The 27652-nt window shown below is 45.0% G+C and overlaps 1 protein-coding gene across 1 annotated transcript; it reads right to left on the reverse strand.

Moving 5' to 3' along the window:
* Positions 1–6717: 6717 nt before the first annotated feature.
* LOC120049440 (protein canopy homolog 3-like) lies at positions 6718–20133 on the reverse strand. Its single transcript, XM_038995707.1, has 6 exons — positions 19912–20133; positions 16426–16555; positions 9595–9691; positions 8796–8918; positions 8395–8557; positions 6718–6731 (listed from the first exon to the last, which is right to left on the reverse strand). Exons 1-6 carry the CDS (start codon positions 20018–20020, stop codon positions 6718–6720), a joined length of 636 nt encoding a protein of 211 aa, XP_038851635.1. The 5' UTR covers positions 20021–20133.
* Between the last annotated feature and the right edge of the window lie 7519 nt (positions 20134–27652).

Consider the following 27652-nt stretch of genomic DNA (forward strand, 5'->3'; position numbering starts at 1 on the left):
GTGGGACCCTTAACCAGAGTTAAACTGTGGGACCCTTTAAACAGAGTTAAACTATAGGACCCTTTAAACAGAGTTAAACATCTAGGACCCTTTAAACAGAGTTAAACTGTGGGACCCTTTAAACAGAGTTAAACTGTGGAACCCTTTAAACAGAGTTAAACTGTGGGACCCTTAAACAGATTTAAATGATGGGACCCTTTAAACAGAGTTAAACTGTTGGTTTACTAGACCCTTAAACGGAGTAAACTGTGGACCTTTAAACAGAGTTAAACTGTAGCCCTTAAACAGAGTTAAACTGTAGGACCCTTTAAACAGAGTTAAACTGTGGGACTTTAAACAGAGTTAAACTGTGGGACCCTTTAAACAGAGTTAAACTGTGGGACCCTTTAAACACAGTTAAACTGGGGGACCCTTTAAACAGAGTAAACTGTGGGACCCTTTAAACAGAGTTAAACTTGGGACCCTTTAAACAGAGTTAAACTGTGGGACCCTTTAAACACAGTTAAACTGGGACCCTTTAAAACAGTTAAACTGTGGGACCCTTTAAACAGAGTTAAACTGTGGGACCTTTAAACAGAGTTAAACTGGGGACCCTTTAAACAGAGTAAACTGTGGGACCCTTTAAACAGAGTTAAACTGTGGGACCCTTTAACAGAGTTAAACTGTGGGACCCTTTAAACAGAGTTAAACTGAAGGACCCTTAAAACAGTTTAAACTGTGGGACCCTTTAAACAGAGTTAAACTGGTGGGACACCTTTACACAGAGTTAAACTGTGGGACCCTTAAACAGAGTAAACTGAAGGACCCTTTAAAAACAGTTAAACTGTGGGACCCTTTAACAGAGTTAAACTGTGGACCCTTTAAACAAGTTAAACTGTAGGACCCTTTAAACAGGTAACTGTGGGACCCTTTAAACAGAGTTTAAACTGTAGCCCTTTAAACAGTTTAAACTTAGGACCCTTTAAAAAGTTAAATGTGGGACCCTTTAAACAGAGTTAAACTGTGGGACCCTTTAAACAGAGTTAAACTGTGGGACCCTTTAACAGAGTTAAACTGGGTGGACCCTTTAAACAGAGTTAAACTGTAGGACCCTTTAAACACAGTTAAACTGTGGACCCTTAAACAGTAAAACTGTGGACCCTTTAAACAGAGTTAAACTGTGGACCCTTTAAACAGAGTTAAACTGTGGGACCTTTAAACACGTTAAACTGTAGGATCCCTTTAAACACAGTTAAACTGTGGACCTTTAAACACAGTTAAACTGTGGGACCCTTTAAACAGAGTTAAACTGGGACCTTTAAACAGAGTTAAACTGTGGGACCCTTTAAACAGAGTTAAACTTGGACCCTTTAAACAGAGTTAAACTGTGTAGGACCCTTTAAACAGAGTTAAACTGTAGGACCCTTTAAACAGAGTTAAACTGTGGGACCCTTTAAACAGAGTTAAACTGTGGGACCCTTTAAACAGAGTTAAACTGTAAGGACCCTTTAAACAGAGTTTAAACTATAGGACCCTTTAAACAGAGTTAAACTGTGGGACCCTTTAAACAGAGTTAAACTTAGGACCCTTAAACAGAGTTAAACTGTGGGACCCTTTAAACAGAGTTAAACTGTAGGACCCTTTAAACAGAGTTAAACTGTGGACCCTTTAAACAGAGTTAAACTGTGGGACCCTTTAAACAGAGTTAAACTGTAGGACCTTTAAACACAGTTAAACTGTGGGACCCTTAAACAGAGTAAACTGTGGGACCCTTTAAACAGAGTTAAAGGGGACCCTTTAAACAGAGTTAACTGTAGGACCCTTTAAACACAGTTAAACTGTGGGACCCTTAAACACAGTTAACTGTGGGACCCTTTAACACAGTTAACTGTGGGACCCTTTAAACACGAGTTAAACTGGGGACCCTTTAAACAGAGTTAAACTGTAGACTTTAACAGAGTTAAACTGTGGGACCCTTTAAACAGAGTTAAACTGTAGGACCCTTTAAACAGAGTTAAACTTAGGACCCTTTAAACAGAGTTAAACTGTAGGACCCTTTAAACAGAGTTTAAACTGTAGGGACCTTTAAACAGAGTTAAACTGTGGACCCTTTAAACAGAGTTAAACTGTAGGACCCTTTAAACACAGTTCAACTGTGGGACCCTTTAAACAGAGTTAAACTGTGGGACCCTTTAAACGAGTTTAAACTGTGGGACCCTTTAAACAGAGTTAAACTGTGGGACCCTTAAACACAGTTAAACTGTGGGACCCTTTAAACACAGTTCAACTGTGGGACCCTTTAAACACAGTTAACTGTGGGACCCTTTAAACAGTTAAACTGTGGGACCCTTTAAACAGAGGTTAAACTGTAGGACCCTTTAAACAGAGTTAAACTGTGGGACCCTTAAACAGAGTTAAACTGTGGGACCCTTTAAACAGAGTTAAACTGTGGGACCCTTTAAACACAGTTAAACTGTGGGACCCTTTAAACACAGTTCAACTGTGGGACCCTTTAAACAGAGTTAAACTGTGAGACCCTTTAAACACAGTTAAACTGTGGGACCCTTTAAACAGAGTTAAACTGTGGGACCCTTTAAACAGAGGTAAACTGTGGGACCCTTTAAACAGAGTTAACTGTGGACCCTTTAAACAGGGTTAAACTGTGGGACCCTTTAAACAGAGTTAAATGTGGGACCCTTAAACACAGTTAAACTGTAGGACCCTTTAAACAGAGTTAACTGTGGACCCTTTAAACAGAGTTAAACTGGGACCCTAACAGTTAAACTGTGGACCTTTAAACAGAGTTAACTGTGGGACCCTTTAAACAGAGTTAAACTGTGGGACCCTTTAAACAGAGTTAAACTGTAGGACCCTTTTAAACAGAGTTAAACTGTGGGACCCTTTAAAGAGTTAACTGTGGACCCTTTAAACAGAGTTAAAACGTGGGGACCCTTTAAACAGAGTTAACTGTACTGGGACCCTTTAAACAGAGTTAAACTGTAGTACCCTTTAAACAGAGTTAAACTGTAGGACCCTTTAAACAGAGTTAAACTGTAGGACCCTTTAAAAAGAGTTAAACTGTAGGACCCTTTAAACAGAGTAAACTGTGGACCCTTTTAAACAGAGTTAAACTGTGGGACCCTTTAAACACAGTTAAACTGTGGGACCCTTTAAACAGAGTTAACTGTGGGACCTTTAAACAGAGTTAAACTGTGGGACCCTTTAAACACAGTTCTAAACTGTGGGACCCTTTAAACAGAGTTAAACTGTGGGACCCTTTAAACAGAGTTAAACGTGGGACCCTTTAAACAGAGTTAAACTGTGGGACCCTTTAAACACAGTTCAACTGTGGGACCCTTTAAACAGAGTTAAACTGTGGGACCCTTTAAACAGAGTTAAACTGTGGGACCCTTTAAAACAGAGTTAAACTGGGGACCCTTTAAACAGAGTTAAACTGTGGGACCCTTTAAACAGAGTTAACTGTGACCCTTTAACAGTTAAACTGTGGGACCCTTTAAACAGAGTTAAACTGTGGGACCCTTTAAACAGAGTTAAACTATAGGACCCTTTAAACAGAGTTAAACATCTAGGACCCTTTAAACAGAGTTAAACTGTGGGACCCTTTAAACAGAGTTAAACTGTGGGACCCTTTAAACAGAGTTAAACTGTGGGACCCTTTAAACAGAGTTAAACTGTGGGACCCTTTAAACAGAGTTAAACTGTGGGACCCTTAAACAGAGTTAAACTGTGGACCCTTTAAACAGATTTAAACTGTGGGACCCTTTAAACAGAGTTAAACTATAGGACCCTTTAAACAGAGTTAAACTGTAGGACCCTTTAAACACAGTTAAACTGGGACCCTTAAACAGAGTTAACTGTGGACCCTTTAAACAGAGTTAAACTGTGGGACCCTTTAAACAGAGTTAAACTTGGACCCTTTAAACACAGTTAAACTGTAGGACCCTTTAAACACAGTTAAACTGTGGACCCTTAAACAGACGTTAACTGTGGACCTTTAAACAGAGTTAAACTGTGGACCCTTTAAACAGAGTTTAAACTTGGGACCCTTTAAACAGAGTTAAACTGTGGGACCCTTTAAACACAGTTAAACTGTGGGACCCTTTAAACAGAGTTAAACTGTGGGACCCTTTAACAGAGTTAAACTGTGGGACCCTTTAAACAGTTAAACTGAAGGAACCCTTAAAAAACAGTTAACTGTGGGACCCTTTAAACAGAGTTAAACTGTGGGACCCTTTAAACAGAGTTAAAGTGGGACCCTTTAAACAGAGTTAAACTGTGGGACCCTTTAAACACAGTTAAACTGTGGGACCCTTTAAACAGAGTTAAACTGGGACCCTTAAAAAAACAGTTAAACTGTGGGACCCTTTAAACAGAGTTAAACTGTGGCCCTTAAACAAGTTAAACTGTGGGACCCTTTAAACAGAGTTAAACTGGGACCCTTTAAACAGTTAAACTGTGGGACCCTTTAAACAGAGTTAAACTGTGGGACCCTTTAAACACAGTTAAACTGTGAGGACCCTTTAAACAGGGTTAACTGTGGGACCCTTTAAACAGAGTTAAACTGTGGACCTTAAGGTTAAACTTGGACCCTTTAAACAGTTAAACTGTGGGACCCTTTAAACAGAGTTAAACTGTGGGACCCTTTAAACAGAGTTAAACTGTGGGACCCTTTAAACAGAGTTAAACTGTGTGGACCCTTTAAACAGAGTTAAACTGTGGACCCTTTAAACACAGTTAAACTGTGGGACCCTTTAAACAGGAGTTAAACTGTGGGACCCTTTAAACAGAGTTAAACTGTAGGACCCTAAACAGAGTTAAACTGTGGGACCCTTTAAACACAGTTAAACTGTGGACCTTTAACACAGTTAAACTGTGGGACCTTTAAACACAGTTAACTGTGGGGACCCTTTAAACAGAGTTAAACTGTGGGACCCTTTAACAGAGTTAAACTGTGGGACCCTTTAAACAGAGTTAAACTATAGGACCCTTTAAACAGAGTTAAACTGTTGGTTACTATAGGACCCTTTAAACAGAGTTAAACTGTAGGACCCTTTAAACAGAGTTAAACTATAGGGACCCTTTAAACAGAGTAAACTGTGGGACCCTTTAAACAGAGTTAAACTGTATGGAACCCTTTAAACAGAGTTAAACTTAGGACCCTTTAAACAGAGTTAAACTGTGGGACCCTTAAACAGAGTTAAACATAGGACCCTTTTAAACAGAGTTAAACTGTGGGACCCTTTAAACGAGTTAAACTGTGGACCCTTTAAACAGAGTTAAACTGGACCCTTTAAACAAGTGTTAACTGGGACCCTTTAAACACAGTTAAATGTAGGACCCTTTAAACACGAGTTAACTGTGTGACCCTTTAAACAGAGTTAAACTGTGGGACCCTTTAAACAGAGTTAAACTGTGGGACCCTTTAAACAGAGTTAGTAACTGTGGACCTTTAAACACAGTTAAACTGTGGGACCCTTTAAACAAGTTAAACTGTGGGACCTTTAAACACAGTTAACTGTGGGACCCTTTAAACACAGTTAAACTGTGGGCACCCTTTAAACAGAGTTAAACTGGGACCCTTTAAACAGAGTTAAACTGTGGGACCCTTTAAACAGAGTTAAACTGTAGGGACCCTTTAAACAGAGTTAAACTAACTGGGACCCTTTAAACAGAGGTTAAACTGTAGGACCCTTTAAACAGAGTTAAACTGTGGACCTTAAACAGAGTTAAACTGGACCTTTAAACAGAGTAAACTGTAGGACCCTTTAAACACAGTTAACTGTGGGACCCTTTAAACAGAGTAAACTGTGGGACCCTTTAAACAGAGTTAAAACTGTGGGACCCTTTAAACAGAGTTAAACTGTGGGACCTTTAAACACAGTTAAACTGTGGGACCCTTTAAACACAGGTTCAACTGTGGGACCCTTTAAACACAGTTCAACTGTGGGACCCTTTAAACACAGTTAAACTGTGGGACCCTTTAAACAGAGTTAAACTGTAGGACCCTTAAACAGAGTTAAACTGGGACCCTTTAAACAGAGTTTAAACTGTGGGACCCTTTAAACAGAGTTAAACTGTGGGACCCTTTAAACACAGTTAAAAACTGTGGGACCCTTTAAACACAGCAGATTCAAACTGGGTGGGACCCTTTAAACAGAGTTAAACTGTGGACCCTTTAAACACAGTTAAACTGTGGGACCTTAAAACAGGTTAAACTGTGGGACCCTTTAAACAGAGTAAACTGTGGGACCCTTTAAACAGAGTTAAACTGTGGGACCCTTTAAACAGAGTTAAACTGTGGGACCCTTTAAACAGAGTTAAACTGTGGGACCCTTTAAACACAGTTAAACTGAGGACCCTTTTAAACAGAGTTAAACTGTAGGACCCTTTAAACAGAGTTAAACTGTAGGACCCTTTAAACGAGTTAAACTTAGGACCCTTAAACAGGGTTAAACTGTGGGACCCTTTAAACAGAGTTAAACTGTGGGACCCTTTAACAGAGTAAACTGTGGACCCTTTAAACAGAGTTAAACTGTGGGACCCTTTAAACAGAGTTAAACTGTGGGACCCTTTAAAAACAGTTAAACTGTGGACCCTTTAAACAGAGTTAGTAAACTGTGGGACCCTTTTAAACAGAGTTAAACTGTGGGATCCTTAAACAGAGTTAAACTGTGGACCCTTTAAACAGAGTAAACTTGTGGGACCCTTAAACTGAGTTTAACTGTGGGACCCTTTAAACAGAGTTAAACTGTGGGACCCTTTAAACAGAGTTAAACTGTGGGACCCTTTAAACAGAGTTAAACTGTAGTACCCTTTAAACAGAGTTAAACTGTAGGACCCTTTAAACAGAGTTAACCTGTAGGACCCTTAAAAGAGTTAAACTGTAGGACCCTTTAAACAGAGTTAAACTGTGGGACCCTTTAAACAGAGTTAAACTGTGGGACCCTTTTTAAACAGAGTTAAACTGTGGGACCCTTTAAACACAGTTAAACTGTGGGACCATTCAAATACCGGTATAGAAGGTCCGTGCATAAATACCGGTGTATAGTAAAATACGGTATACCGCCCAGCCCTAGCCTAGTTAGTTTTGACTTAAATCGGATTAAAAATATATATAAAAAAATCTATGGCAAGACTTGAAAACATCTATCTAGCAATGATCAACAACCAATTTGTCAGAGCTTGAAGAATAAAAAAATAATGTGCAAATGTTGAAATGTTGAAAGCTCTTAGATAATTACCCAGAAAGACTCACAGCTGTAATCGCTGCCAAAGGTGATTCTACAAAGTATTGATTCAGGGCTGTGAATACTTCTGTAAATTAGAAATGTCTATATTACATTTGCAAACATTTCTAAAAACATGTTTTCACTGTCATTATGGGTTGTGTGCCAATTGAATCCATTTTTAATTCAGGCTGTATCACAACAAAACGTGGAAAAGGTCAAGGGGTAAGAACACTTTCTGAAGGTTCCGTATTAGGTGTGTGTGTATCTGTGTTAAGTGTGTGTGTGCGTGTATATATATGCGGTCGTGTGTATCTGTGTGTGTGTGTGGTCGTGTGTATCTGTGTTAGGTCTGTGTGTGGTCGTGTGTATCTGTGTTAGGTCTGTGTGTGTGTGTGGTCGTGTGTATCTGTGTTAGGTCTGTGTGTGTGTGCGGTCGTGTGTATCTGTGTGTGTGTGTGGTCGTGTGTATCTGTGTATATATATGCGGTCGTGTGTATCTGTGTGTGTGTGTGGTCGTGTGTATCTGTGTTAGGTCTGTGTGTGTGTGCGGTCGTGTGTATCTGTGTTAGGTCTGTGTGTGTGTGCGGTCGTGTGTATCTGTGTTAGGTCTGTGTGTGTGTGTGGTCGTGTGTATCTGTGTGTGTGTGTGTGTGTGGTCGTGTGTATCTGTGTTAGGTCTGTGTGTGTGTGTGTGGTCGTGTGTATCTGTGTGTGTGTGTGTGTGTGTGTGGTCGTGTGTATCTGTGTTAGGTCTGTGTGTGTGTGTGGTCGTGCGTATCTGTGTGTGTGTGGTCGTGTGTATCTGTGTTAGGTCTGTGTGTGTGTGGTCGTGCGTATCTGTGTGTGTGTGTGTGTGTGGTCGTGTGTATCTGTGTTAGGTCTGTGTGTGTGTGTGTGTGGTCGTGTGTATCTGTGTGTGTGTGTGTGTGTGGTCGTGTGTATCTGTGTTAGGTCTGTGTGTGTGTGCGGTCGTGTGTATCTGTGTGTGTGTGTGTGGTCGTGTGTATCTGTGTTAGGTCTGTGTGTGTGTGTGTGGTCGTGTGTATCTGTGTGTGTGTGGTCGTGTGTATCTGTGTGTGTGTGTGTGTGTGGTCGTGGGTATCTGTGTTAGGTCTGTGTGTGTGTGTGGTCGTGTGTATCTGTGTGTGTGTGTGTGGTCGTGCGTATCTGTGTGTGTGTGTGTGTGGTCGTGCGTATCTGTGTGTATTACCGGTGTCCTGTCCCTTCAGAACGTGTTTCTCACAGAGGTAGGTGGTGAGATCTTCCTCCTGACTGCCTTTGTACCAGTCCTCTATCACCTCCTCATACTTCTCTACCATAACATCACACTGAGACACAGAGAGAGAGACAGAGAGAGACAGAGAGAGAGAGACAGAGACAGAGAGAGACAGAGAGAGAGACAGACAGAGACAGAGAGAGACAGAGACAGAGAGACACAGAGAGAGAGACAGAGGAGACACAGAGAGAGACACAGAGAGAGAGAGAGAGACAGGCACACAGAAGAATATAACAAATGTCTTTGTGAATAATATCAAATACATTTGTAAAACGTTGATTGATCCTCACCTGCTTCTTGAGATCGGCGACCTCTGCGGAGGTTTCGTTCCAGAGCTCATAGGGGATGTCCATCACGACCTTCACCCCCTTATGGACCAGCCCATGCAGGGTAGAGAAGGTCTCAGACATGCCCTAGGGAGGGAGGGGGACATGACCTCTATTACACACTTTCAACTACAACCCTGGAGAGAGAGCAGATCACTGAGTTGATTTACATTCATAAGACGGTGTATTTTTCAACTTGTCCAGCATAACCGAATAAAGTAAATGTGGTCCATTAGAGAAAGCAAGAGAGGGGTGAGGGTCCGGGAGAGGCGGGGTGAGGGTGGGAGAGAGGCATGGAGGGAGGCGGGGGCGCGGCGAGAGAGAGGCGGTGCGAGAGAGGCGGGGCGAGGGCGGGAGAGAGGCGGGGCGAGGGAGAGGCGGGGTGAGGGTGGGAGAGAGGCGGGGTGAGAGTGGGAGAGAGGCGGGGTGAGGGTGGGAGAGAGGCGGGGTGAGGGTGGGAGAGAGGCGGGGTGAGGGTGGGAGAGAGGCATGGAGGGAGGCAGGGGCGGGGCGAGGGAGAGGCGGTGAGAGAGAGGCGGGGCGAGGGCGGGAGAGAGGCGGGGCGAGGGCAGGAGAGAGGCGGGGCGAGGGCAGGAGAGAGGCGGGGCGAGGGAGAGGCGGGGTGAGGGTGGGAGAGAGGAGAGAAAGAAGGAGAGATATGTGTGTTATATTTGCCAATAACAAGACAGTGTGTCCTTGTACTCAGTGATCCTGCCGAAACACACAGACCTTGGCCCTGACCTGTAAACACACAGACACTGACCTTGGCAAAGCGGTTGCTGCCCTCCCTCTCCTTGTGTAGGTTGTAGCCAGAGAGCCTCTGACACACATTCTCCACAACCTCAATGAAACGGATGTCTCTATAGACAGACAGACACACAGACACACAGACACACAGACACACAGACACAGACACACAGACACACACACAGACAGACAGACAGACAGACAGACAGACAGACAGACAGACAGACAGACAGACAGAGACAGACACAGAGACAGAGACAGAGACAGACACAGAGACAGACACAGAGACAGACACAGAGACAGACAGACAGAGAGAGACAGACAGAGAGAGACAGACAGAGAGAGACAGACAGAGAGAGACAGACAGACAGACAGACAGACAGACAGACAGAGACAGACAGAGACAGACAGAGACAGACAGAGACAGACAGACAGACACAGAGAGACAGACAGACAGAGAGACAGACAGACAGACAGACGAGACAGACAGAGAGACAGACGGAGAATTAGGAAGAAAAGAGATGCAGGCTGGTTTTAGTATACACACTATTTAATTGAGCCTTTCTTCAAACATTCACAAGTTGACTGACAACCTCCACTTCACATAGTTTGACAGAGATTCCTATTTATAAAGGCTAGGCCGCCTCCCACAGGAAGCGACCTGGACCAAGTTCTTGTCCCCTGCTACCATAGCAGCCCTGCTATCTCCACGGCGACGACAGAGAGAAAATAGACACACCGCTCCATCTACAGTGAAAGCTTCTAAAGCTAGTGAACAAAAACTGTGGGTAGAAGTGACAGATCTTGGATCAGTTTACCCTCACCAGACCATAACATTGAAGCATTTGTATCTCCTATAAAGTGTGTCTCTGTCTACATTAGAGATAAATTTAACCCTATATATAGTGCCCTATTCCCTATATATATAGTGCACTATTCCCTATATATAGTGCACTACTTTTGACCAGGGCCCACAGGGATGCACATATGGTGCCATTAGGGCCTCATAAAATTGATCAAATCATACTACAACTAGGGCTGGGAATATCTGAAGTTCTCAAAATAATCTTTGTTGTAAAATATATATATTTTTTAAAGGTCAAATACACTGCATTTCAAACAGTCAGGAATAATCTAATGAATTTAGGTCTTATTATATTATACCTAGGCTAAATATAAATCTTTATATTTCAATTTGGATCTATTTGCTAGCTAACGAGGCATAACAGTTGAATAGTTATGATCACACCGTTCTGTCCGTCTCCAACGGTTTTGAACATCATGTTAGCCTGTCCACTTTGTTCATGTTGACATCAAGTGGCCCACCTTGTTACTCAGAATGAAAAGGTGGCAATTCCTTATTTTATAAATGGTGTTTTAGGATTATTGAACATTTATAAAAACACAGACAGCTAACAGTCTTTGGCTAAAATGCTGCTAGCGAGACGTAGTACAGCAACTCGACAAACTGACCATTCATTTTCCACAATCAATGTTCATTGATACTCCTGTTTTAGATTATAGGGTCCCCTAGGAAACACTGAACATCACTTTGGTTCCTACCCTGTCACAATAACTCCTCCATGTCTGCTCTACATACAATTTGAGGAGTTGAAACATAAAAAGGATATAGTTAAAGGTTAACGTGTCTTCTATTACAGTAAGATAGTCTATTACAGTAAGATAGTGTCTTCCATCTTACTGTAATAGACTATGTGTTTCGGTGTCCATATGACCAATTCTGTTGCACCAAACCCTCAAAATGCAAATAGTGAGTTGAAACCGCTTGTCAGAGAGGAAGAAGTGGCCTCTCTTCTTTGTTGTTGTGAGTGGCAGGGGGAGGGGCTTGGTGTGAGGGGGAGGGGCTTGGTGTGAGGGGGAGGGGCTTGGTGTGAGGGGGAGGGGCTTGGTGTGTACAAACAGAGAGGAAGAGGTGAAGAGAGGTTTCACTCTCGCCAAAATATGGGCAAAAAAAATATGCATTTCCATGGACTTATTTTGGACTCACAATGACTCCCATAGTTTAGGGTGAAGACGTGAGCATCTCGTCATTATATACAGATCTCTGGTGTAAATGGGAAAGTGCAAACAGCACAGAAGGACTGAAGGAGACAAGACCAAAAAGACAAGCTAATAAAAACATATTTTTTTACTTGATTCTTGCAATACAGCCATTTGGAATATCGAGCAATAACATACATTCAAATGACTTCGATATAACGCCCAGCCTCGAGTACAACTAGAGGACGGAGGTCGGGCTGCCTTTTGAGAATTCATAGGCGATCGAATAAACTACTAGCTAACGTGCAATCTTTTGGAAAATAAAATTGACGACCTACGAGGAAGATTAAAAACGATAATATCTTATGCTCCACAGAGTCGTGGCTGAACGACGACATTATCAACATACAGCTGGCTGGTTACACGCTGTACCGGCAGGATAGAACAGCGGCGTCTGGTAAGACAAGGGGTGGCTGGTTACACGCTGTACCGGCAGGATAGAACAGCGGCGTCTGGTAAGACAAGGGGCGGCTGGTTACACGCTGTACCGGCAGGATAGAACAGCGGCGTCTGGTAAGACAAGGGGTGGCTGGTTACACGCTGTACCGGCAGGATAGAACAGCAGCGTCTGGTAAGACAAGGGGTGGCTGGTTACACGCTGTACCGGCAGGATAGAACAGCGGCGTCTGGTAAGACAAGGGGCGGCTGGTTACACGCTGTACCGGCAGGATAGAACAGCGGCGTCTGGTAAGACAAGGGGCGGCTGGTTACACGCTGTACCGGCAGGATAGAACAGCGGCGTCTGGTAAGACAAGGGGTGGCTGGTTACACGCTGTACCGGCAGGATAGAACAGCAGCGTCTGGTAAGACAAGGGGTGGCTGGTTACACGCTGTACCGGCAGGATAGAACAGCGGCGTCTGGTAAGACAAGGGGTGGCTGGTTACACGCTGTACCGGCAGGAGAGAACAGCGGCGTCTGGTAAGACAAGGGCTGGCTGGTTACACGCTGTACCGGCAGGATAGAACAGCAGCGTCTGGTAAGACAAGGGGCGGCTGGTTACACGCTGTACCGGCAGGATAGAACAGCAGCGTCTGGTAAGACAAGGGATGGCTGGTTACACGCTGTACCGGCAGGATAGAACAGCGGCGTCTGGTAAGACAAGGGGTGGCTGGTTACACGCTGTACCGGCAGGATAGAACAGCGGCGTCTGGTAAGACAAGGGGTGGCTGGTTACACGCTGTACCGGCAGGATAGAACAGCAGCGTCTGGTAAGACAAGGGGTGGCTGGTTACACGCTGTACCGGCAGGATAGAACAGCGGCGTCTGGTAAGACAAGGGGTGGCTGGTTACACGCTGTACCGGCAGGATAGAACAGCGGCGTCTGGTAAGACAAGGGGTGGCTGGTTACACGCTGTACCGGCAGGATAGAACAACGGCATCTGTTAAGACAAGGGGTGGCTGGTTACACGCTGTACCGGCAGGATAGAACAGCAGCGTCTGGTAAGACAAGGGGTGGCTGGTTACACGCTGTACCGGCAGGATAGAACAGCAGCGTCTGGTAAGACAAGGGGTGGCTGGTTACACGCTGTACCGGCAGGATAGAACAGCAGCGTCTGGTAAGACAAGGGGTGGCTGGTTACACGCTGTACCGGCAGGATAGAACAGCGGCGTCTGGTAAGACAAGGGGTGGCTGGTTACACGCTGTACCGGCAGGATAGAACAGCGGCGTCTGGTAAGACAAGGGGTGGCTGGTTACACGCTGTATCGGCAGGATAGAACAGCGGCGTCTGGTAAGACAAGGGGTGGCTGGTTACACGCTGTACCGGCAGGATAGAACAGCAGCGTCTGGTAAGACAAGGGGTGGCTGGTTACACGCTGTACCGGCAGGATAGAACAGCAGCGTCTGGTAAGACAAGGGGTGGCTGGTTACACGCTGTATCGGCAGGATAGAACAGCGGCGTCTGGTAAGACAAGGGGTGTCTGGTTACACGCTGTACCGGCAGGATAGAACAGCGGCGTCTGGTAAGACAAGGGGTGGCTGGTTACACGCTGTACCGGCAGGATAGAACAGCGGCGTCTGGTAAGACAAGGGGCGGCGGACGATGCATATATGTAAACAACAGCTGGTGCACAATATCTAAGGAAGTCTCTAGGTTTTGCTCGCCTGAGGTAGAGTATCTCATGATAAGCTGTAGACCACACTATCTACCAAGAGAGTTTTCATCTGTATTTTTAGCTGTCTATATACCACCACAGACCGATGCTGGCACTAACACAGCACTCAATGAGCTGTATAAGGCCATAAGCAAACAGGAAAACGCTCATCCAGAGGCAGTGCTCCTAGTGGCCGGGGACTTTAATGAAGGTAAACTTAAATCAGTTTTACCAAATTTCTATCAGCTAAATGTGCAACCAGAGGAGAAAAAAAAAGAACTAGACCACCTTTACTCCACACAGAGACACGTACAAAGCTCTCCCTCGCCCTCCATTTGGAAAATCTGACCATAATTCTATCCTCCTGATTCCTGCTTACAAGCAAAAATTAAAGCAGGAAGCACCAGTGACTCGGTCTATTAAAAAAGTGGTCAGATGAAGCAGATGCTAAGCTACAGGACAGTTTTGCTAGCACAGACTGGAAAATGTTCCGGGATTCTTCCAATGGCATTGAGGAGTACACCACATCAGTCACTGGCTTCATCAATAAGTGTATCGATGACGTCGTCCTCACATTGACTGTACATACATACCCCAACCAGAAACCATGGATTACAGACAGCATCCGCACTGAGCTAAAGGCTAGAGCTGCCGCTTTCAAGGAGCAGGACTCTAACCCGGAAGCTTATAAGAAATCCCGCTATGCCCTGCGACGAACCATCAAACAGGCAAAGCGTCAATACAGGACTAAGATTGAATTGTACTACACCGGCTCCAACGCTTGTCGGATGTGGCAGGGCTTGCAAATCATTACACACTACAAAGGGAAACACAGCCGCGAGCTGCCCAGTGACACGAACCTACCAGACGAGCTAAACGACTTCTATGCTCGCTTCAAGGCAAGTAACACTGAAACATGCATGAGAACACCAGCTGTTCCGGACGACTGTGTGATCACGCTCTCCGCAGCCGATGTAAAACCTTTAAACAGGTCAACAATCACAAGGCTGCAGGGCCAGACGGATTACCAGGACGTGTACTCCAAGCATGCGCTGACCAACTGGAAGGTGTCTTCACTGACATTTTCAACCTCTCCCTGTCTGAGTCTGTAATACCAACGTGTTTTAAACAGACCACCATAGTTCCTGTGCCCAAGAACACTAAGGTAACCTGCCTAAATGACTACCGACCCATAACACTCACGTCTGTAGCCATGAAGTGCTTTGAAAGGCTGGTCATGGCTCACATCAACACCATCATCCCAGAAACCCTAGACCCACTCCAATTTGCATACCGCCCCAAAAGATCCACAGATAATGCGCTCTACACTGCCCTTTCCCACCGGGACAAAAGGAACACCTATGTGAGAATGCTATTCATTGACTACAGCTCAGCGTTCAACACCATAGTGCCCTCAAAGCTCATCAATATGCTAAGGACCCTGGGACTAAACACCTCCCTCTGCAACTGGATCCTGGACTTCCTGACAGGCTGCCCCCAGGCGGTAAGAGTAGGTAACAACACACTGATCCTCAACACGGGGGCCCCTCAGGGGTGTGTGCTCAGTCCCCTCCTGTACTCCCTGTTCACTCATGACTGCACGACTCCAACACCATCATTAAGTTTGCCGATGACACAACAGTGGTAGGCCTGAATCACCGACAACGACGAGAGAGCCTATAGGGAGGAGGTCAGAGACCTGGCCGTGTGGTGCCAGGACAACAACCTCTCCCTCAATGTGATCAAGATTGTGGACTACAGGAAAAGGAGGACCGAGCACACCCCTATTCTCATCGACAGGGCTGTAGTGGAGCAGGTTGAGAGCTTCAAGTTCCTTGGTGTCCACATCACCAACAAACTAACATGGTCCAAGCACACCAAGACAGTCGTGAAGAGGGCACGACAAAACCTATTCCGCCTCAGGAGACTGAGAAGATTTGGCATTGGTCCTCAGATCCTCAAAAGGTTCTACAGCTGCACCATCGAGAGCATCCTGACCGGTTGCATCACTGCCTGGTATGTAACTGCTCGGCCTCCGACCGCAAGGCGCTACAGAGGGTAGTGCGTACGGCCCAGTACATCACTGGGGCCAAGCTTCCTGACATCCAAGACCACTATACCAGGCGGTGTCAGAGGAAGGCCCTAAAAATTGTCAAAGGCTCCAGCCACCCTAGTCATAGACTCTCTGCTACCGCACAGCAAGTTGTACCGGAGCGCCAAGTCTAGGTCCAAGAGGCTTCTAAACAGCTTCTACCCCCAAGCCATAAGACTCCTGAACATCTAATCAAATTGATACCCAGACTATTTGCATTGCCCCCCCTTTTACACCACTGCTACTCTGTTATTATCTATGCATAGTCACTTTAATAACTCTACCTACATGTACGTATTACCTCAATTACCTCAACTAACCGGTACCTCCTGTATATAGTCTCACTTATTGTCATTTTACTGCTGCTCTTTAACTACTTGTTACTTTTATTTATTATTCTTGTTTTTTAAACAGCATTGTTGGTTAGGGGCTTGTAAGTAAGCATTTCACTGTAAGGTCTACACCTGTTGTATTCGGCACATGTGACTAATAAAAAATTATTTTTACTACACACTACTAGAGAATTCAGCAATAGATTATTCAGAGTCATTTCACATCCCATGTCCTCACACTATAAATGTGTAATGAAAGTCACTTACGACTTGACATATTTGATTGGCGGAGCTCCCTTGTTGTTGTCAAGGAAACGGTAGTTCCTCTCAATGACTTCCTTGGTTTTCCCCGTCTCGTCAAAGGCAGACTTCATCTCGATACTCACAAACTTACACACTAGGTGGAGAGAGAGAGACACAGAGAGAGAGAAGTTGAAGATGACAAAGGTTAAGACAAGAGGATTCTAATATCCCATAAGTCTTTGCAACAATTGGACCAGCTATTGTAGTTAGCACCGGCGCTGATCTCAGGAATCTGTTTATTTTCAAAAAGCTTCCATGTGGAATCATAACTTGTCCTAACCTTTTATCTTCAACCTAGTATTTTTGCAAGATGGCGCCGACAGATTGTCACCTCGAGTCCTTACGAAACTATGCTGTATTTTATGTATTATTTCTTAAATTGTTACCCCAATATATCTTAAGTCTTATTATATACAGCCGGAAAGAACTACTGGATATACTGGACTATTGGATATAAGAGCAATGTCAACTTACCAACATTACGACCAGGAATACAACTTTCCCGAAAGGGATCCTCTGTTTGGACCACCACCTAGGACAATGGATCTAATCCCAGAAACCGACCCAAAACAACGGCGCCGCAGAAGGGACAGACGGAGCGGGCCTCCTGGTCAGGCTCCGACGACGTGCACATCGCCCACCGCTCCCCGAGTATACTACTCGCCAATGACAACAAGGTAGATGAAATTCGAGCAAGGGTTGCCTTCCAGAGATTGTAACATTCTCAGTTTCACGGAAACATGGCTCTCTCGGGATATGTTGTAGGAATCGGTTCCGCCACCGGGCTTCACCATGCATCGCACAGACAGAGATAAACACCTCTCTAGGAAGAGGAAGGGCGGAGGTGTATGCTTCATGATTAACGACTCATGGTGTAATCATAACAACATACAGGAACTCAAGTCCTTCTGCTCACCTGACTTAGAATTCCTCACAATCAAATGCTGCCATTTTACCTACCAAGAGAATTCTCGTCAGTTATCGTCACAGCTGTGTACATTCCCCCTCAAGCAGACACCAAGATTACCCTAAAGGAACTTCATTGGACTCTATGTAAACTGGAAACCATATATCCTGAGGCAGCATTTATTGTAGCTGGGGATTTTAACAAAGCATTTGAGAACAAGGCTACCTAAATTCTATCAGCATATTGATTGCACTACGCGGGGGGGGGGGGGGGGGGGGGGGGGGGGGAATACACTCAACCACTGCTACTCTAACTTCCACGATGCATACAACGCCCTCCCCCGCCCTCCATTCGGCAAATCTGACCACGACACCATCTTGCACCTATCGTCTTATAAGCAGAAATTCAAACAGGATGTATCAGTGACTAGAACCATTCAACGCTGGTCTGAGCAATCGGAATCCACGCTTCAAGATTGTTTTGATCACGCGGACTGGGATATGTTCCGTTCAGTCTCAGAGAACAACCTCGACCTATACGTTGACTCGGTGAGTGAATGCATCAGGAAGTGTATAGGAGATGTTGTACCCACTGTGACTATTAAAACCTACCCTAACCAGAAACGGTGGATGGATGACAGCATTTGCGCAAAACTGAAAGCGAACCACTGCAGCAAACCACTGCATTTAACCATGGAAAGAGGTCTGGGAATATGGCTGGATATAAACAGTGTATTCAATCATCAAGTTTGCAGATGACACAACAGTAGTGGGCCTGATTACCAACAACGACAAGACGGCCTACAGGGAGGAGGTGAGGGCCCTCGGAGTGTGGTGTCAGGAAAATAACCTCTCTCTCAACGTCAACAAAACAAAGGAGATGATCGTGGACTTCAGGAAACAGCAGAGGGAGCACCCCCCTATCCACATCAACGGGACAGTAGTGGAGAAGGTGGAAAGTTTTAAGTTCCTCGGCGTACACATCATAGACAAACTGATATGGTCCACCCACACAGACAGTATGGCGAAGAAGGCGCCACAGCGCCTCTTCAACCTCAGGAGGCTGAAGAAATTTGGCTTGTCACCCAAAACCCTGACTAACTTCTACAGATGCACAATCGAGAGCATCTTGCCAGGCTGTATCACCGCCTGGTACGGCAACTGCTCCGCCCACAACCGTAAGGCTCTCCGGAGGGTAGTGCGGTCTGCACAACGCATCATCGGGGGCAAACTACCTGCCCTCCAGGACACCTACACCACCCGATGTCACAGGAAGGCCAAAAAGCTCATCAAGGACAACAACCACCCGAGCCACTGCCTGTTCATCCCGTTATCATCCAGAAGGCGAGGTCAGTACAGGTGCATCAAAGCTGGGCCCGAGAGAAAAACAGCTTCTATCTCAAGGCCATCAGACTGTTAAACAGCATCACTAACACAGAGAGGCTGCTGCCACATGGAGACCCAATCACTGGTCACTTTAATAAATGGATCACCAGTCACTTTAAATAATGCCATTTTAATCATGTTTACATATCTTACATTACTTTATTTAACTAGGCAAGTCAGTTAAGAACAAATTCTTATTTTCAATGACGGCCTAGGAACAGCGGGTTAACTGCCTGTTCAGGAGGAGAACGACAAATGTTTACCTTGTCAGCTCAGGGATTCGAACTTGCAACGCTCTAACCACTAGGCTACCTGCCGCCCCATTAGGGTCAGGGGAGGGTTTGGCCGGGGTAGGCAGTCATTGTAAAATAACAATTTGTTCTTAACTGGCCACACATATTTATAGGGTTTGTGTTCCCACACGGCCATATCGCCATGTTACAGCGCTTGTTTACGGAAAACAGACGGGTGACAGAGTCGACCACCTGTGTGTATGTAACTGAGGAGGATCTGTGTAAACCTACAGTTTATGTATTTTAAAGATAATACAATTGGCCTGACTTTTTGTAATGGCGTTACTGCGTATAAATAAATCACACAATTCACTGGCGACACTAAACGTCTCTCCCTGTCAAGCATCATTCCGGCGTGTTACCATAATTACCAAATTCTACAGCACGGATGGCTTGATCGAGGATTTTTGTTTGCAGGGTTAAACTAAAGCGTCAGGATTGTAGTTCAGTACGCGGTGTTTATAGCGGAGAACTCTTGGAATAAGGCAGAAAGCCTTGTTGATTAAAGAGTAGGTAATATAAACCTAACCACATGTAACATATGGATTTGTATTAGTATACGCATCAAGAGTCCCAGTGCAAAGTTAGCCTACTAGTTGATCTCGAGTATCAGGGATGAGAAAATACACAATGCAACGCGTTCTAGCTAATAGAATGAATGAAATATGCTTAAAGCTTTAAAAGGGGAACGAATGAACAACATCGTTACTGTCCTCGGGCAAAAGCTAGCCAATAATTCCCAACTCCTACTTGATCGTGGGGTACCTGCTATTATCAGGGTATTGCATGCTCAGATGTCAAAGACAATAAAATACAATATTTATTTGGGGTTTCCAAATGGAGGTAAGGAATCATCGCTTCCTACCTTCACATTTATTGGGGAGATTAACCCACTCGTCATCTCCCTCTTTCTTCTCCGCTCCTTCGACCAAAGCGCTCAACAAAAACACCGTCACGCAAGTAAACCAAATCATTCTGACTAAATGTTGTTGTCTAGTAATTAATAAAACAAAATGTCTACAGTATGTCAGACCGTTAGATTCGCTACTTGTACATGTCGCTCTCAACCTGTTACTGATTTACATGCTTCACTTCCGCCTTGTGCAGCGCTACATATCACAGCTGGACCGCTCTGAACCAATCACAGGCAGAGAAGTGGCATCACTCGACCAATCAGGGAAGGAGACGAGAAGGGTTGTAGCCCTTATGCTCTGGTTACTTTACGCACATATCTAGGATCAGTTTGCGTCCCCAAATGTTTGTGGCGTAATTACGTAGAACATCCAACAGAGGACGCCATTATCTTATTTTTACACAGCGTCATTTATTTTATTTTACCGCCAGATCTTACATTACACAGTATGTACCCCATCCTCCCGGTTACAGCTCTCCAGGAAGAATAGCAGCCAAATATCCTTCCCAATGCCCTTCTATGCCTCCTCAAATCAAAGTTTATTGGTAATGTACACAGATCTGAAGATTGTATTGATTTTATTCTAGCGCCAACAGTGCAGTAAAAATACCTAGCAATACAAAACACCCACATAACACAAAAAGTTAAAAGAAAGAAATGAAGAAATATCAGAACAAATAATGTGAAAGTTGTCCCGATAACCACTGAAACAACACCCCCCAGATGCAGATTGGTTAAGTCAGATATTCCACGTGGTTAAAGGGGGTAATCTGATGCTAGATCTGTGGGTAAGGGCTACATCAACCCTCAAGACCCTTTCTATCCATCCCTCGATCGCTGAAACAATGTTTTATCACTCATCATTCCACCTCTCCATCCATCCATGCGTTCATTCGTTCACTCACTCACCCGTGACATTCAATGTAATGTGTTGTTTAGGTATGGACCATTTTACTGCTGTTGTACCAATGACTTACAGTGTAATACAGTCAATGGATGAATCCCACATGGAACCATATTGCCTACATAGGGCACTATGGGGCCCTGGTCTAAAGTAGTGCACTAAATAGGGAATAGGGCTCTGGTCTAAAGTAGTGCACTATATAGGGAATAGGGCTCTGGTCTAAAGTAGTGTACTATATAGGGAATGGGGCTCTGGTCTAAAGTAGTGCACTATAATAAGGAATAGGGCTCTGGTCTAAAGTAGTGCACTATATAAGGAATAGGGCCCTGGTCAAAAGTAGTGCACTATATAGGGAATAGGGCTCTGGTCTAAAGTAGTGCACTATATAGGGAATGGGGCTCTGGTCTAAAGTAGTACCACTATATAGGGAATAGGGCCCTGGTCAAAAGTAGTGCACTATATAGGGAATAGGGCTCTGGTCAAAAGTAGTGCACTATATAGGGAATAGGGCTCTGGTCTACAGTAGTGCACTATATAGGGAATAGGGCTCTGGTCAAAAGTAGTGCACTATGTAGGGAATAGGGCTCTGGTCTACAGTAGTGCACTATATAGGGAATAGGGCCCTGGTCTAAAGTAGTGCACTATATAGGGAATAGGGCTCTGGTCTACAGTAGTGCACTATATAGGGAATAGGGCCCTGGTCTAAAGTAGTGCACTATATAGGGAATAGGGCTCTGGTCTAAAGTAGTGCACTATATAGGGAATAGGGTGCCATAGGGCTCTGGTCTAAAGTAGTGCACTATATAGGGAATAGGGCCCTGGTCTAAAGTAGTGCACTATATAGGGAATAGGGTGCCATTTGGGACGTAAGCTATATGTCGGTGACGTTACAATGATTAATAGATTGATTGTAATGGTTTTATATCTAGTTGAGTGGAGTACTCTGATGACCCCATAGGTCAGCCCTGTGTGTGTGTGTGTGTGTGTGTGTGTGTGTGTGTGTGTGTGTGTGTGTGTGTGTGTGTGTGTGTGTGTGTGTGTGTGTGTGTGTGTGTGTGTGTGTGTGTGTGTGTGTGTGTGTGTGTAGGTGTGTGTGTGTGTGTGTGTAGGTGTGTGTGTGTGTGTTTGGTTTTACCATCCTTGTGGGGACCAGAAGTACTCACAAGGACAGTAAAACAAAGAACAATTCGGAGACATTTTGCTCTGACCCCAAAAAGGCTATTTAAAACGTAGGGGTTAGGTTTAGGGTTACAATTAAGGTTAAGGTTTAAGGAAACTAGGATTTTTAAATGAATTAATTGTTTGATCCCCACAAGGATATTAAAACAAACATGTGTGTGTGAGAAAGAGAGAGAATTATCTTGACTCAGAAAAGGTTGGAGACCACTGTTCTGCAGAGTTGGACTTTTTTGATGTTTCTTTTTGTAGTGATGATGAACTGTTGATCCAGCGTAGGCCTATCAAATCAAATCAAACTACAAACTTTGTTTTGTGTGTAGAACAAATAAAATAAGAGTTAATATATCACCAAGTCAATCAATCAATCAATGCAATAAACATGATTTAGCATTCAGACCATTGATTTATTCAAGTTCTTTAAACTTAATGTGGTTTAATAGATCGATACCAAACGTTCTGATGGGTTCAGTAGGGACTAGGGGTTGTTTCTGGACAGGGCCGTAATAACCTCCTAGTTCAGTAGGGACTAGGGGTTGTTTCTGGACAGGGCCGTAATAACCTCCTAGTTCAGTAGGGACTAGGGGTTGTTTCTGGACAGGGCCGTAATAACCTCCTAGTTCAGTAGGGACTAGGGGTTGTTTCTGGACAGGGCCGTAATAACCTCCTAGTTCAGTAGGGACTAGGGGTTGTTTCTGGACAGGGCCGTAATAACCTCCTAGTTCAGTAGGGACTAGGGGTTGTTTCTGGACAGGGCCGTAATAACCTCCTAGTTCAGTAGGGACTAGGGGTTGTTTCTGGACAGGGCCGTAATAACCTCCTAGTTCAGTAGGGACTAGGGGTTGTTTCTGGACAGGGCCGTAATAACCTCCTAGTTCAGTAGGGACTAGGGGTTGTTTCTGGACAGGGCCGTAATAACCTCCTAGTTCAGTAGGGACTAGGGGTTGTTTCTGGACAGGGCCGTAATAACCTCCTAGTTCAGTAGGGACTAGGGGTTGTTTCTGGACAGGGCCGTAATAACCTCCTAGTTCAGTAGGGACTAGGGTTTGTTTCTGGACAGGGCCGTAATAACCTCCTAGTTCAGGGGTTCAGTAGGGACTAGGGGTTGTTTCTGGACCCAACCTAACACAGACCATTTATAATCCTAATGTAACCATTTAATTCAGAAAGCCCAGACACATTTCATTCAGAAAGCCCAGACACAATTCATTCAGAAAGCCCAGATACATTTAATTCAGAAAGCCCAGACACAATTCATTCAGAAAGCCCAGACACAATTCATTCAGAAAGCACAGATACATTTAATTCAGAAAGCCCAGATGCATTTCATTCAGAAAGCCCAGATGCATGTCATTCAGAAAGCCCAGATGCATTTCATTCAGAAAGCCCAGATACATTTAATTCAGAAAGCCCAGATGCATTTAATTCAGAAAGCCCAGATGCATTTCATTCAGAAAGCCCAGATGCATTTCATTCAGAAAGCCCAGATACATTTAATTCAGAAAGCCCAGATGCATTTCATTCAGAAAGCCCAGATGCATTTCATTCAGAAAGCTCAGATGCATTTCATTCAGAAAGCCCAGATACATTTCATTCAGAAAGCCCAGACACATTTAATTCTGAAAGCCCAGATGCATTTCATTCAGAAAGCCCAGACACAATTCATTCAGAAAGCCCAGACACATTTCATTCAGAAAGCCCAGACACATTTCATTTCAGAAAGCCCAGACACATTTCATTCAGAAAGCCCAGACACAATTCATTTCAGAAAGCCCAGACACATTTAATTCAGAAAGCCCAGACACAATTCATTTCAGAAAGCCCAGACACATTTCATTCAGAAAGCCCAGACACATTTCATTCAGAAAGCCCAGACACATTTAATTCAGAAAGCCCAGATGCATCTAATTCCAAAATGTCTTTATCCTCAGTTGAACTAACACCTTTATCAGTGTTCCTGAAGCAAGCCCAGGGTAGAATCTACCACTTCCCTCCTCTCACTTCCCTCCCCTCACTTCTCTCCCCCTTCTTCATTCATACTCAAGGTGTGAGCAAGTTCTGACAGAGAGGTTAGGGGTCACAAAGTTTGCGTGTTTACTTATGTTAATGTGTGTGTGTGTGTGTGTGTGTGTGTGTGTGTGTGAGTGAGTGAGTGAGTGAGTGAGTGAGTGAGTGAGTGAGTGAGTGAGTGAGTGAGTGAGTGAGTGAGTGAGTGAGTGACTGAGTGAGAGAGTGAGTGAATGAGTGAATGAGTGAGAGAGACAGTCAGGAAGGAAGGAAGGAAGGTGAGATGTCCCTACCTTGGGGTGTGTCACTAGAAGAGCGCTGGATGTAAGATGTCGTGACTCCCAGAGTGACCCAGAACGACGTGACACCCAGAGTGACCCAGGACGACGTGACACCCAGAGTGACCCAGGACGACGTGACACCCAGAGGGACCCAGGACGACGTGACACCCAGAGTGACCCAGGACGACGTGACACCCAGAGGGACCCAGGACGACGTGACACCCAGAGTGACCCAGGACGACGTGACACCCAGAGTGACCCAGGACGACGTGACACCCAGAGTGACCCAGGACGACGTGACACCCAGAGTGACCCAGGACGACGTGACACCCAGAGTGACCCAGGACGACGTGACACCCAGAGTGACCCAGGACGACGTGACACCCAGAGTGACCCAGGACGACGTGACACCCAGAGTGACCCAGGACGACGTGACACCCAGAGTGACCCAGGACGACGTGACACCCAGAGGGACCCAGGACGACGTGACACCCAGAGGGACCCAGGACGACGTGACACCCAGAGGGACCCAGGACGACGAGACACCCAGAGTGACCCAGGACGACGTGACACCCAGAGGGACCCAGGACGACGTGACACCCAGAGTGACCCAGGACGACGTGACACCCAGAGTGACCCAGGACGACGTGACACCCAGAGTGACCCAGGACGACGTGACACCCAGAGTGACCCAGGACGACGTGACACCCAGAGTGACCCAGGACGACGTGACACCCAGAGGGACCCAGGACGACGTGACACCCAGAGTGACCCAGGACGACGTGACACCCAGAGTGACCCAGGACGACGTGACACCCAGAGTGACCCAGGACGACGTGACACCCAGAGTGACCCAGGACGACGTGACACCCAGAGTGACCCAGGACGACGTGACACCCAGAGTGACCCAGGACGACGTGACACCCAGAGTGACCCAGGACGACGTGACACCCAGAGTGACCCAGGACGACGTGACACCCAGAGTGACCCAGGACGACGTGACACCCAGAGTGACCCAGGACGACGAGACACCCAGAGTGACCCAGGACGACGTGACACCCAGAGTGACCCAGGACGACGTGACACCCAGAGGGACCCAGGACGACGTGACACCCAGAGTGACCCAGGACGACGTGACACCCAGAGTGACCCAGGACGACGTGACACCCAGAGTGACCCAGGACGACGTGACACCCAGAGTGACCCAGGACGACGTGACACCCAGCGGGAGATTGCATGTGCAACTGGGACAGTAGATTGCATGTTCCTAAAGAGAGATGTGAAATTCCTCATCTGGCCACCAGGGGGGCGCGGTGAGGCTACTCTGGTGTGTACTCTGCATGAGGAGATATCATTGCCATCTGCCCTAACAACCTAATAAACCTCTCTGCTTGTGGGACCATTATGCTTATTGACCGACAATCTAAAATAAGAGTCACCTCTCTCGAGCCTTTCATTTCGTTTTCATTTCATTTCTCTTTTACACAGCAGCTATCACGATAATACCAAATTAAACCAAATTATATTCGTCACATCCTTCGTTAACAACAGGTGTAGACTAACAGTGAAATGCTTACTGACGGATCCCTTCCCAACAACGCAGAGAGAAAGATAATAGATAAATTATAGAAAAGGAAAACGCTTAATACTTAAAGTATTAATAGATAGACAAAAAGTAACGATAACTTGGTTATATACCGAGTCGATGTGCAGGAGTACGAGGTAATTGTAGTAGATATGTACATATAATTAGGAACAAAGTGACAGATAATAAATAGTAGCAGCAGCGAATTTGATGATGAGTCAAAAAAGTTAGTGCAACAAGGGTGAATGCAGATAGTCCGGGTAGCTATTGGTTAACTATTTAACTAGGTATTTATCAGTCTTATGTCTTGGGGGTAGAAGCTGTTCAGGGTCCTGCTGGTTCCAGACTTGGTGCATCGGTACCGCTGGCTGTGCAGAGAGGACAGGTACCAACTCCAGCACATAACATACTTGTACAGTGACATAGACATACAACCCCCCCCCCCCCCCCCCCCCACCTTCTACGTTTTGCATCACACCAGCTATATTTCTGTACTTCGAAAGTTATATTTACTTACCATATTCAATTGTTTAATCCATTAAATATTGTAAGGTGAGAGAAGTGTACAATATGGGTTGACCTGTAGTCCTATACATATACCCTGATCCTCACTAATCATGGAACTGTATAACAACGGTCCAGCCATCCTGAACCGTGACTCCAGGTTTAAACTACTATGAATGCATATTCTTGGTACCATTTGAAAGGAACCACTTTGAAGTTTGTGGAAATGTGAAATGAATGTAGGAGAAAATAACACATTACATCTGGTAATAAATAATACAAAGGAAATAAACATTCGTTTTTTTGTATTTTTTTTTGTACCGTCATCTTTGAAATTGAAGAGAAAAGCCATAATGTATTATTCCAGCCCAGGCGCAATTTAGATTTAGGCCACTAGACGGCAGCAGTGTATGTGCAAAGTGTTAGACTGATCCAATGAACCATTGTATAGCTGTTCAAAATGTTGTATCAAGACTGCCAAAATGTGCCAAATTGGTTTATTAATAACTTTTCAAGTTCATAACTGTGCACTCTCCTCAAACAATAGCATGGTATTATTTCACTGTAATAGCTACTGTAAATTGGACAGTACAGTTAGATGAACAAGAATTGTAACCAATATCAGATATGTCTATGTCCTGGGAAATGTTCTTGTTACTTACAACCTCATGCTAATCAAGTTAGCCTACGTTAGCTCAATCCTGTAGAGGATACAATCCACACATGCTAGCGACCCTCAGGACCAACTACACGGAGGTGACAGTCGTAAATATAGGTTGGTATTACCGACGGTGGCTACCGACAGTGGCTGATATTAACATGATACAAATTGTAAAATAAAACGGAGAAAAGCCCAGGCATATAATTAAAACCTAGAAATCATAACTCAGTAGGTTTTGGAGCTGTACTCTCATTTGTTCATGGCTACAGAAGCCTATAGCTTCGGTCTCCAAATGTCATCCCTGCAAGTTATAAGGCGTTTCATAAACTTCACAGTGGGAAAGTTGCTATGGTTCAGTTTGCTGTCATATGACTGGTGGTTCTGTAACGGCTTTCTTCCTGGGATGAAGGAGAGGACCAAAACGCAGCTAGTGTTCAACATGTTTAATAAAGAATATAACGTGAACACTACAAGCAACAAAACAATAAATGTGAAAACCGAAAACAGTCCTATCTGGTGCAGAACACAAAGACAGGAAACAATCACCCACAAACCAACAGTGCAAACAGGCTACC

Source organism: Salvelinus namaycush, chromosome 6, assembly GCF_016432855.1.
Source record: "Salvelinus namaycush isolate Seneca chromosome 6, SaNama_1.0, whole genome shotgun sequence".
Classification (NCBI taxonomy): Eukaryota; Metazoa; Chordata; class Actinopteri; order Salmoniformes; family Salmonidae; genus Salvelinus; species Salvelinus namaycush.